The sequence below is a fragment of the Ursus maritimus genome, unplaced genomic scaffold (genome assembly GCF_017311325.1).
Source record: "Ursus maritimus isolate PB19 unplaced genomic scaffold, ASM1731132v1 scaffold_18, whole genome shotgun sequence".
Taxonomy (NCBI): domain Eukaryota; kingdom Metazoa; phylum Chordata; class Mammalia; order Carnivora; family Ursidae; genus Ursus; species Ursus maritimus.
The window spans coordinates 54,379,329-54,392,192 of record NW_024424230.1 but is presented as its reverse complement, the minus strand read 5'-3'; the positions used below and the strand labels follow the sequence as shown (position 1 = coordinate 54,392,192).

The 12,864-nt window shown below is 38.8% G+C and overlaps 1 protein-coding gene across 1 annotated transcript in view; it reads right to left on the bottom strand.

Annotated features, from left to right (window-relative positions):
- ARHGAP28 (Rho GTPase activating protein 28) overlaps window positions 1-12,864 on the bottom strand; it is a 199,904-nt gene that overhangs the window by 29,123 nt on the left and 157,917 nt on the right. Inside the window, exons 11-14 of the mRNA XM_040632704.1 lie at window positions 9,012-9,174; window positions 3,183-3,265; window positions 511-708; window positions 54-167 (exon numbers count right to left, since the gene is read on the bottom strand). Of these exons, the coding sequence (XP_040488638.1) occupies window positions 54-167; window positions 511-708; window positions 3,183-3,265; window positions 9,012-9,174 (558 nt within the window). The remainder of the gene's footprint in view (window positions 1-53; window positions 168-510; window positions 709-3,182; window positions 3,266-9,011; window positions 9,175-12,864) is intronic.

Below are 12,864 nucleotides of genomic sequence, written 5' to 3'. Positions count from 1 at the left end.
AAATAAAAATCTGGGTAGCGACAACGTTCGCATTCTTAGTTTATTGTCATTACCTCTCGTTCGATGGTCTTCCTCCTCAGCAGCTTTTTGACACTTGGGAGCTGCTTCTTTAACAACATCGTAGCTTCGTTCATTCTTCTGACTTGCATGATTAAGAAAGATGGAACCTGGAGAGGAAACACTGCTTGAATCAAAAAGAAAGCGTTTGAATTAAACCTCCCTGTTAGAATCTGTCTCCAGTTATGGTAACTCCTTCTGGATGCTCAGTATCCTGGAACCAGGGACTGTGGCACTTGTCCTTGTAAAGTTTAGAGAAAATGATAAGGATCCCTGTTTAAAAGGGAAAACACACTTAGGAGCAGCCATTAAAGAATGTACAAAGATGCCACAAGCAACCTGGGCTTGGCTTCTCACATTTCCTCTCTGTGACTAAGGGCATGGAGCCTTTATGTTTCCTGGGAGCTGGTGGGCTTCCAAGGAAAACATCACAGTCATCACATTGTTACTCACCTTCCACAGAATTTTCTGGTATTTAAGCATTAGGCGGATGATGTGGGCTGCAGTGTTTGCTAACTGTAATTCTTCATAATCAGAATGTTTGCTTCGACTGAAGAAAAGGTTTGGTGCCATGATAGTAGAAATGTTCCATATACTCATCCGGTTTTTTGATTCATTGGCAATCACTTTATTGAAGAATGTCATGAGGGCCTGACAAGAAACAGCACTGTGTCACGATACTGGAGATTATCAGAAGGCACCACTGATTGCTATCATTCATTTCTATACCCATTCATGGTGCCCCTGGAAAACTGTCAGAACTACAGAATGGCTAAACGTATAATGTGGCCCCTTTTATTCCTTAAAAGTATTAATGAGAAATGTGAATAGTTTATTGAATTCTCTGCTTCATAAAACTACTTCCATTTTTATGGAGTTTATTATATTGGAGATTCTACAAATAATAGTTGGCATTTTTTATTTTCTTTTATCCAAAACGAGGCTGACAAATACTTAAATTATGTAGTAACCTAGGAGGAGAAAACATTGCATTTTAAATAAACATGAAGTACAAGTTTTGTTGTGAAGGAAGAAAAGGAATCCTAAAAAACACCCTTAATTTAAAGCATTACCATTTAAACTATCTACTATTTCCTTGGGAAAGGAAAACACATTTAAAACAAAGCAAAGCAAAACAAAACAAAACATGAGTATCTCATTCCTCAGTCCAAATGTAAACTCAATTGAAAAATTAAAAAAATTTTACTTTCTGGGTATCATTTCTCTACTGCTTTTCAGTTTGGGAATATTCAGCCGACCAAAGGGAAATGCTTACATGCAGCTGTTCTTGGCATTTAAAAAAGAGAGAGATTTGAGAAAGCTTAAAGTTTGGCTAACCCACCAAAGTACAGATGCTTTTCAGAACCTTCTGAAATTCACCAAGAGGGCTGAAGTCTTAAAACAAACAAACAAACAAACAAGCAAACAAACAACTCTTTAAGTTTTCAAGTTTAAATCCTGCTATAGTATTTCTAATGAGAAAATGGTTAGCATGTAATAGTAATAATAGTCAACATTTATTTGCGGGATTATTGTAAGCCAGGCAATTCTTAATACTTCATATATATCACTGACTTTATCATCATTACAAACCCCGTGAAATAGTTTCTGTTATTAATACTGTTTGACAGATGAGGAAACTAATGGAAAAGGTTCAGGTAGCTTTGCCCAGTGTCAATTAATTAAGTGGCAAAGCCAGGATTTGAACTGAGGAAACCTGGTTCTCGAGCCAGAGCTCTTGACCTCTATAGCACACCAGCTTCAATCCGAGATCCAGTCCAATGCAGAATGGGGAAAAAGCGTGTGTGTGTGTGTGTGTGTGTGTGTGTGTGTGCGCGCGCGCGCATGTGTGTAACATCTCCACCAGTCCCATGATGTTTTTGAGGATCTTCTGTTAGAAAAGTATTGGATTACTTGTTTCTACTGCATCCTTGGTTATAACAGAGGATACGTGACATTCTGAACCAAGTATCTGATACCAGAGGCATTCTTTTTTTCTTCATATATAAAAGCACATTGTTTACAAAAAAACCCCAAAACAAGCTAATAAATTTCCAGCTTTTGAAAAATTACTGAATTATACTAGACAGACATTCTTATGCCACATCCAATCCCCATCCTTGGGCTGAGGATATGCTATAATTGACATATATTATAATTGACATAGATGTTTTTATTATGTAGTTGGAAAGGTCCTCACCAAACTGAAATATCTGATGAGAGGCAGCACAAAGAACCGTCTTTGTTTTCAGCATTATGTTTACTGGCCTCAAAATGATGGGCTCTTTCCAACTCATCTTAACTCAATTTCATTTCAAAGATTCCAAACACCTGTTGTAGTTAATAAAAATTTCCTATTGCATACAGAATCATTTTCAAAATAGCAAGAGAACCTCTGGCTTTCTGCCAACATACAACAAGGAAATAAATCTGAAATAAGTGGCAGAATATTTGGGAGAATCTTGCAATATGGTTCTATCAAATGCTCTATTATATGTTTCGTTAACATTCCAAAATCATTTCTCTGAGTCTAATTTTCCTAACCTGTAAAATGAGAAGATCCTACCAGGTGATTTCTAAAATTCCAAGATTCTAGAGTTCTTTAATTGAATTATTTTTATAAACTGTAAGACATCAACATTTTAGTAGTTTCATTTAAATCAGTGACTTCAAATTTCCTCCCTAAGGATACTCTTCAGATCTTTTGTCATCAGACTGAAGTGAGTAGCTGAGGACCTAAAATTAGAGAGCTTTACATTCTGCAGCTTATATAATGTTGTCTGACATTACCCCATTTGTCTTCTTCTGACATCATCCCATTTGTCTTCCACCTTTGCTTCTCCTCTTGCTGACCCTAGGCCAGTGCCTGGCACTAGACAGATACTCAGTGTATCTCTTAATAGATTGAATGAATCAAATTTAAATGTTCAGAGAAGATTGCAGGGTTTATATTCTTTCCTGTCTTCGTCGGGAGAACAGCAGTAAGAATGGGGAAAGGCAATAATTAGTTGGCAGCATGCTGAGCTGGCTTAGTAAGTTGTCATCTTGGTTTTTATTTTTCCATCTGAGCCATTATCTTTGGCTAAGAAGGGCCAATGGCGGACCATGAGGTTGATACAACATACCTGGGCTGTGTCCCTGTTGGCATCAGGCAGTGCCATGACCATGAGATGTAAAGCTTGAAACTGTACTTTGATGTGAGGCCCTCCTAACAAGAAAACAGAAATAACCACACATTTTGAACAACACTGATCCATTCTGACAGCATTTCTTGCTAACATCTGGTGGCACAGGAGGGCTCCTGACAGCTTTCAGTGGTAAAGACTCAGGTTTTGTGCCCAACGATGTAAATTTGTTAACTTGGACAAGAGCCTCAGTCGATCAACTCCTCCTTCACATCCCATAATGCCACTGTAGAGGCAGGTGGCCAATGAGATCCTCAAAATAATTCTAGATTTGTATAACATTTCCCTTTTCAAAGTACTTCCACAGGTCCTGCTTTACTTGTATGCTATAAACAGAAGGCTTAAAAGCTCAAGTTGACAGAAAATAAATCTTGTTTCCATATAATGAGGCAGCAAAGCATAATTATTAGAAGCATAGATTCTAGAACCAGGTTCAAATTCTGCATCTACTTTAGTCACTGAGTGACCCCGTGCAGACTATATAACCCCTCATTGCTACTATTTTGCCATCTGTAAAACGGGAGTAGTCATATCTACCTATTTCCCTGGGTTATTACAAAGACTAAATGAGTTAGTATGTATAGAGTGTTTACATCAGTGCCTGCACATAGTTACCTCTATATGTGTTGCTCTTGTTATTATGATTAATGACACTTATTCTAGATCATAAATGGACATTTAAGGAAAGTGACTATGGTTGGATCGTTAGAGATTCTTGAGTATTTTATTCCTTGAGAATGACAGAAGATGGCGCCAGAGGGCTGGCACTTATACTTGTGTATTAAACTCTGAGGACTCCTGTTTTAGGGAAAGAATTTTAGGGATTCCATCTACAACTGGATAATCCACAACCAGCTGTGCTGAAAATGTAGCTTATATCAGAGCATTCCAGGCTTTGCTTTGCCTCTCCGTATTCTCCTCACAATGGTCTCCTGGTGGGGAGTTCCTGGAGGGAAGCATTATGTTTTAGCGTCCCTGGGGAGTTCTCAACTTGAAGGAAAATCTATTTATATTCAATGGATGAAAGGCAGTCACCTGCCTGTAAAGTTACTTAGCTTTATAGCAGCGGAAACTCTCTTGAGACAAGCTACCAGGTTATAGGAGACTGCGTGCATCCTAGTTAGAAGCAGATGACTTCTGTGCATAACCACGTAACAAAGAAATAGTTGGGAGGATTATTTATAGGATTGTATCATATTGTCTTGGCACAATCCCCATGCAGATTTTTAGAAATTTATGTCAAATTTGTAAGCAAAAATGACACAGGTTCAGGATGTTTTTGAAAATGGCTAATGTACATGGACAGGAGTTTACCTGATTAATGGGAACTATCAGGAGCATATCTCAGTACAAAGCACTGAGGGACAGATAAGGTATTATTTTAATCCATAAACTGCAGGCTGTCTATAACCTTCCAATGCAACCAACCCTCTGGCAGAGGGAACAACAGATGCAGATGCAGGCTCTGTACTTCTGTCAATTTCAGAGAAATTTTGAAGTTACTTTTAAGACTGAAACTCTAAATTGGCAAATAATCCATTTTCATTTTATTTTGAAAACCTACCCCTCTACCACTTTGTGGCTAATAGCTTCATAGTTAATTTATTACTGCATCCTGGTTAGGATCTTTTCCCCTTGAGGTCATTATTTTCCCAGAAAATTATTCAACTTTTCATGAAAGTATCTAAAGTTTGACTAAGTCTTCTAATTTTATGGGCAATTTTTGGGCAAAGTTTGGAAAGAGATTGTGATTACACTAAAAGACTACATTCTCAAACCCCATTTTAGAGCATAAAGATTAGCAGTTTAAACATTCGTATCCACAAAAGGGCCATTTTCCCTGCTGGTAGCAGCCCAGAGCTCTGGGCTTCCTGTGGGGTTGGCTGGTATCAAATCAATCACTCCAACATGGTATTTTTCACTTTCAAAGTCATACAAAGAAATGTGGACTCCTCTGTGAGTCTTTTCAGGATATTTTCCAGATTTTCTTCCTGCAATGAAGTGTACTGGCTGCAGTCAGACAGGGAACAATGATGTTAAGGAAACCTAGTTTATTTGTATGACTTTTGAAAATAGGATTCTCTGAACAAGACTGGCATAATTGCATAATTTCATAACACCAAAAAAATCACAAACAGAAAAAAATCTTCTGTGGCACCAATTTGTTTTGATGAATTATTTAGTATATATACCACAGATCAAGGCAAAGTGAATACTTCTCCATTTTCCAGGAGAGCAAACTATACAGAAAATCCTATGTTTTTTGAACTTACAAATTGAAGGGAGGAAGTCCTGCTTCTGGTATGGCTGAATAAGCTCCTTCCTGACCAACCCTCCTGAAGATAAGTATAAACTCTGGACAAATATAAAAAACAACTATCTAAGGCAGTGGAGAAGTCGTAAGAGCAGGCAGATTTAGAAGACTGGACACTTGGAATTAGGGAATGGCACAGGGAGAGTCTGCCACTATTTTGGTCAGGCCATAGCTGGTATTGCAGGAGGTGGCTAAACTCCAGTCCTTCTGGCCTGAACAACTAAAAGACAGGATTCAAGATGACCACAGCCACTGGGAAACAATGGGAGGAGGCCCCGATTCTGGTAGAAAATCTTGGCTAGCTCATGAACGGAAGCATGTGTGGAGTAGCACAGGTAAGGATACATAACTGAACTGACGGTCCAAAAGACCATGACAATTTGAGTTCAATTTGCGTTCAAGTAAATTGTTGGCTCAAATACAAACAAACAACAAAAACCAAAACAAAACTCCAACCTCACTCTTCGGAGAAATATTATAGAATGCAGAGTCTCCAAAACACAGTATTTACAACGTTCAGGATATAGTTTAAATTTACTTGACATACAAGAGTGATGCATTCTCAAGGGAAAAGACAATCAACAGAGACCAACCCGGAGATGACCCAGATGTTGGCACTAGCAGACAAGGATTTTGAAGCATCTATCATAACTATGTTCAATGATGTGAAGAAAAATATGCTTATAATGAATGAAAAGATAAGCCATCTCAGCAAATAAATAGAAAATCCTTAAAAAGGAGGCAAGAATAGGACAAGGGAGACGAGAATATACAATGGGGAAAAGACAGTCTCTTCAACAAATGGTGTTGGGAAAACTGGACAACCACATGAAGAAGAATGGAACTAGACCACTGTCTTATACTACATGCAAATAATGAATTCAAAATAGAAAAAAATGAACTCAAAATGGATTAAAGACCTAAATGTGAGACCTAAAACAATAAAACTTCTAGAAGAAAACATAAGCAGTTATCTCTGACATCAGCCATAGGAAGATTTTTCTAGATACATCTCCTCAGGCAAGGGAAACAAAAGCAAAATTAAACTATTGGGACCAAACCAAAATAAAAAGCCTCTGTACAGTGAAGGAAACCATCAACAAAACAAAAAGGGAATGGGAGAAGATATTTACAAATGATATATCTGATAAGGGGTTAATATTCAAAATGTATAAACTTAACACCAAAAACCCCAAATAATCTGATATCTGATTTAAAAATGAGTGTAGGACCTGAATAGACATTTTCCCTAAGAAGACAGAGATGGCCAGCAGACACATGAAAAAATGCAAATCAAAACCACAATGAGATATTACCTTACACCTGTCAGAATGACTTAAATAAAAAAAAAAAAAACACAAGATGTAACAAGTGTTGGTGAGGATGTGAAGAAAAAGGAACACTTATGCACAGTTGGTGGGAATGCAAATTGGTGCAGCCACTGTGGAAAATCCTATGACGTTCCTCAAAAAGTTAAAAACATAATTACCATATGATCCAGTAATTCCACTGGAATTCAAAACGATATAGGCACCCCTATGTTTACTGCAGCATTATTTACAATAGCCAAGATAGGGAAGCAACCCCAGTATCCAAGAGCAGATGAATGGATAAAGAAAATATGATGTGGAAAAAATATATAGAAGATGCGGGGTGTATATGTGTGTGTATACATACATACAATGTATACAAGTGTGTATGTATACGTACACACACACACATATACATATAATGGAATACTACTCAGCCATAAAAAAACCCAAAATCTTGTCATTTGCAACAACATGGATGGATCTAGAGGGTAAAAGAAGTGAAAGCAGTCAGAGAAAGAAAAATGACATAGGATTTTTTACTCATGTGCAATTTAAGAAACAAATGAACAAACAAAAAAAGAGACAAAAAAAACAGACTCTTAAATATATAAAGAACAACCTGGTGGTTGCCAGAGGGGAGGTGGGAGGGGATGGGTGAGAAAGATAAAGGGGATTAAGAGTACACTTATCATGATGAGCACTGAAAAATGTATCGAATTATTGAATCATTATACTGTACACCTAAAACTAATATAACACTGTATGTAAATTATATTTCAATTAAAAAAAAAAGGCACCAACTGAAAATTCCAGAACTGAAAAACACAATATCTGAAATAAAAAAAGAATGAAGCAAACCAGTTCTTCTCTCTTTCTTTGCAAGCTTCTCTCAGAAAACAAAACACTACATCTTACAAAGAAAAGAGATACTAGTCACAGATGGAATGTGAATTAAAGCTTAGGAAAAAACTGCCTTGCCTATCATATTCTCTTAAGACACAAAGGATTATTTTATGAATCTGAGTTAGTTAAAATCTTTAAAGATTTAGAACCTACTATTTTTTAGGACAAATTATGTCATAAGACTTAGGACCTATTATTTTCTTTCATTGTGGTTTTAAGGATTTTATAGTTCTGGTCAACCTGCAGGAAGTTGTAAACTGGTCGATACAGATATCATTTGTTTGGCTCACAGAGTGTTTTCAAATTTGAATTTGTGGCTGATATTTTCGAATTAACAGTTTTCCTATTAAAGTGTGGATTTTGGCTCTCATTCCCGCACGGTAACCACTAGAGTGGTTATCTAGAGTTGAGCAGTGGCCAACCTTTTTGTAAGGGGTGTGTCCTTTCAGTTTGTCCACGGGCCTTTTCTGTCCATGTAGAATTGCCATTTATTTAACAGCTTTGTACAGAGTTAGGCTTGTGACCCCTGAATTCCTCCAGTTAGTAGTCAAAGCCCCTATCATGTAAACCTAGTCTGCTTTTCTCAATTTCTCTCTTGTCACATCTCCACAATATTCAACCCTGAGGCTAAAACCATGCCAAGTTATTCTTCCATTGCCAAATACAACACAACACTTTCCATTTCCATGCTTTTATCCAAGTTCCTCACTTAGGACCTAATCTCTGTGCCTTTGTAGTTTTCAGAGACAAAACACCTTCTGTGTAGCATTTATTGTGTGTTACACATAATCAAACCCAGGACCTTGGATTTAAAGAAGGGAGAGACCTTCTATTTTTGGAAGGACTATAACGCACCAAGCACTATTCGGGATGTCTTCATTCAATAACCACATCAACCCTGACAAACAATTATTATCTGTAGTTTATAGGTGCAGCAATGAAGCTCAGAAAGTTTGACTACATGGCTAACAGACGGTTGAGCAGGAATTAAAATCTCAAGAGCCTGGTCTATCTGCAATCCTCTCTTTTCACAATCATAAAAGCCACTAAATTGTATCTACCAGACTTACTGAAAAGAGAGGACTGTTTACCATCAAACTCAATATTTCACCAAGCACTGCCAGGAAACGGGACATCTGCACATTTATGATCGCATTTGATTATGCAGCTTTCTTTTGCTCTGTGTCACTTTATGGACCTTATATCTTAGTCCATTCACACTTAACTTCTTCCACCTACTTTCCATGAGAGTGATGAAGGCAGGTATATATTCCACAGGGAAGAGAGAGGTGGGTAGTTCTCTGAAAAATGCCTTCAACATTACTGCAGCTTCTCTATGGCACATTCTGTCCCATTTAAATTTATCAGCATTAAACTTGGCATCCAGTTCTTCACGGTATTGCTGAAAATCAAGAAAAACAGTCAATACTCATGGCCTTTTTACCACCTGATACCCCTTTCCCTTTTAAAAACTGTCATTACATAAACTATTTTTGTAAATGGATTGAAAAGCCGATATCTATCAAGACTAACTTTTCAACATAATTAAAGAACTGAAATAGCTATTTCTGAATGAATTTTTCTAAAATCTTTTAAGAATAATGTTAATCTTGAAATAATCTGCTAATTCTACAGAACTATAAAATTCTTTACTCAGATCATAGTTTTGTTTCTGTGGTTTTGGCAGAATACCACGTATCCCCACAGGATAAATGTACTGATTTGACAAAAGCCTCCACTTCCCCCTTTTTTTTTTTCATGATCCCTTCCTTCTGCCATCCTGTCATCTACTTCTAAATTAGATCAAGAATGCATGCCTCTCAGCTAGTTCTCATACAGAATGAAAAATATCCCAATAAAGGAACTCTGACCTCACGGCAACATGCAGACCAATGACATCTTCCTGGAGCAGTTACAGCAAAGTGTTATGCCAAGAGGTACACATGTCTTCCACATGTTTGCATGCTTGCCCAATCCTTCATAAGGTTTGGAACACTGTGTAAATACTTTAAAAAAATCACTAAGCCTCCATTAAGTTTTAGTTGGGTTATACAGTTCACATTATCAATTCATTTGATTATCAGTGCCACCATTCTCCATGTTTCTTTTTCAAACTCATTTTCTACCATCCCCTTGAATTGCATACAGAGTTTACTTATTAATAGCAGGTAGTTGTAGCAGTTCCCCAACTGACACTAACTATTCCAAAAAGAGAACTCTGAAAACCGTCAGTGTCTTTGAGGCCTTCCAGCCTTGAGTCACACACAGTCAGAGTCAGTCTGCACATCTGACTATTCCCTACCATGCTGCAGCTCATTCACCAGCCCAGACATTAATGCTCTCATGGCTCCCTGAGCCTGCGACACGGGGGACACCCTGGCAGTACACATCCCTTGCAGAGACAGGATTCCAAGCCACCCTCTAGCCCTTATTAGTGACAGCAAAAGGAGATTTTCTTCTTGTCCTTGAGAAGCTCTCAATCTAATAGGAATAATAGAGCAAATGAAGCCAATCCTTTGCTGATAAATACACTCTGTAAAGCACTGAAGTATACATACAAAGCACTTCCCAGATTGAAAGAACAGACTGGGCTCTGGTAAGAGAAGGATGCACGGGATCCATTGCTTTTAGGCATCTTGCAGTTCTGTGAATGGAGTTCTATAAACTCATGATGCTAACTCAGGTCACATATTGGATGCTATGTGGCCAGGAAAGAGGAGAATCCAACTCTGCTCAGGTCAAGTCTCGAGCCAGTGAGGAGCTTGTCAGGGGAAGAGAAAATAGAAGGGTACTCCAGACAGCAGGAAGTGTTCCAGCAGTGGTACAAATGCAAGGAGACCCACTGGGTCTGGGGAACTCCAATTAGTTCAGTGTTGTTGGGGTGCAGACCAGAGCCAGCCCTCAGGGGACTGAACTTCAATCAATGGGCCACGAGGCAACACGGAACATGTCCAAGCAGGAGAACAAGGTGAGATTTATCTTTTCTGATAGCCAGATGGGAAAGCGATTTGGAGGAGAACAAGGCTTGATGCTTTTTGGGGAACAGACTATAGGCAAGGAGACTAGCTACTGGGCCATGGCATCATTTCTGGAAAATCAAGGACTAACCTGGATAAGCAACTATAAGATAGAAAGGAGAAGTGGCATTGATGGAATGCCTGAGAGAGAAAATTCTCACAAATCAGTGATGGATTATTCAGAAGGTGAAGTAACAGTCCAAAATGACTCTGACTGCTAGCTGGGGTCATGGGTACATGCAGGTGTTGTTAACAAGAAGTACAGGGAAAGCAGCAAATGTCTTCCATCCATTGCCTGGTGCTACAAAGCAAAGGGGAAACTGTTTTCAAGGATGCAGGAAGCACCAGCGAGAGCAAAATAATTCAAATTCATCTCCCACATCCCTCTGTAGGAAGCTGACTGAAACACGACATGACCACCATTCTAACCTGCCGGCGGTTCCCTGTGTGCTTAACAGGCAACATGGCTCCACTACCAAGAGCAGGCTCTATGACCAGATTCTTTAGGTTTTTATCCCAGCTCCACAACTGACTAGTTCTAAAGCCTATGCCTCAAGTTTCTCACTGGGTAATAGTGATATTAAAACGACTTCAGGGGCACCTCGGTGGCTCAGTCGTTAAGCGTCTGCCTTTGACTCAGGTCCTGATCCCAGGGTCCTGGGATCAAGCCCCGCATTGGGCTCCCGGATCAGCAGGGAGTCTGGTTCTCCCTCTGTCCCTCCCCTGCTTGTGTTCCCTCTCTCGCTGTCTCTCTCGGTCAAATAAATAAATATAATCTTTAAAATAAATAAATACATAAATACACAAATAAATAAAATGACTTCACGGAGATTGAATCAGATGTAAAGCTCAGTGGGGAGGGCCCGCCACACAGTAAGCTCTCAATAAATGCAGGCTGCTCATAACATCCCCCTGCTCTTGGTCTGCAATAACCTTAAGTAGTATTACTATGGGCAACCCATGCATGTGTGGTTATTTGGGTAACGGTATCTCTTCATCTTGTCTGGATGGCCAGAATAAAACAAAACAGAGAAAAAGATTGTCCTCTCCTCCTTTTGACCAGAAAAAAGACTGAGGGACATAGGAGCAGAGCCGGCATTTCCATGGTGGTCCTAAACATGAAACCATAAACCAGGTGTTGAATTCAGCTTGCCAAAGACAGGAAGGAAGCATTTAGAGGTTAAAGAAGTCATGTTTTCTGTCCAAAGTGAATGAGAACACTAGGCCGGGGTCAGATGTCATGTCCTTCAAACTGCTCTGAGCAAATATACAACTTGCTTCCATTTCCGAGGTAGTTTTATAAAAATGCAAATGACCCACCTTCAGCTTCAAAAACCAGTTCAGGAAGGGAAACCAGTAGAGCAGGTAACACAATTATGAAACATTTAGAGTTGCCTCAGAGTAATTGAAACGAGTCAAAAAAAAAAAAAAGGAAAATCTCGCATGTCAAACAGCCTGCCTTCTTCCATAAAATGTATTCCCCAGTGTTTGGCTCAAATTTCTGTCATTTTTGGAAAAGAAAATCACTGGAAACAGCAAAGCATTAAATTGGTTCCAAATGATCTGAGGCCTCGAATACAGGAATGGGCTCCATTGTTGTGTTCCCTGTGCGGCCAAAGCTAGCAGCTCCCCCCCAGGGCTGTGCCCCTGTTAGTCTCACCAGGCCTTGAAAGCACAAGATTGTTCATAATGATACATTAGTGTTCGCGTCATCCATTTGGCACATTTGAGGATAATTATAATGGAGTTTTTTTTAACTATCTTTCCTCAAGCACATTTCTAGAAAAACTAGTCTAACAGAAGAATTTACACAAGTAGTTTAAAGTCTGAACAAAAAGGAGATATAAAGACCCCTTTAATAGATCAAGTTACAGTGTCTTTCTAACTATGATATTCCCCTGTTTCTGTTTGCTGGCCCAGATTTCTCTCACATTGGTTTTCCTGGAGCTCAAACCATGAAAACATCTGGATTACATTTTCAGACGAATAAGAGATGGAATGAATAGGCTGAAACTACATAAAACCGATTAGGGGAGCAAAGGGATTTTCCCCTAAATATGGTTCAGGAATGCATG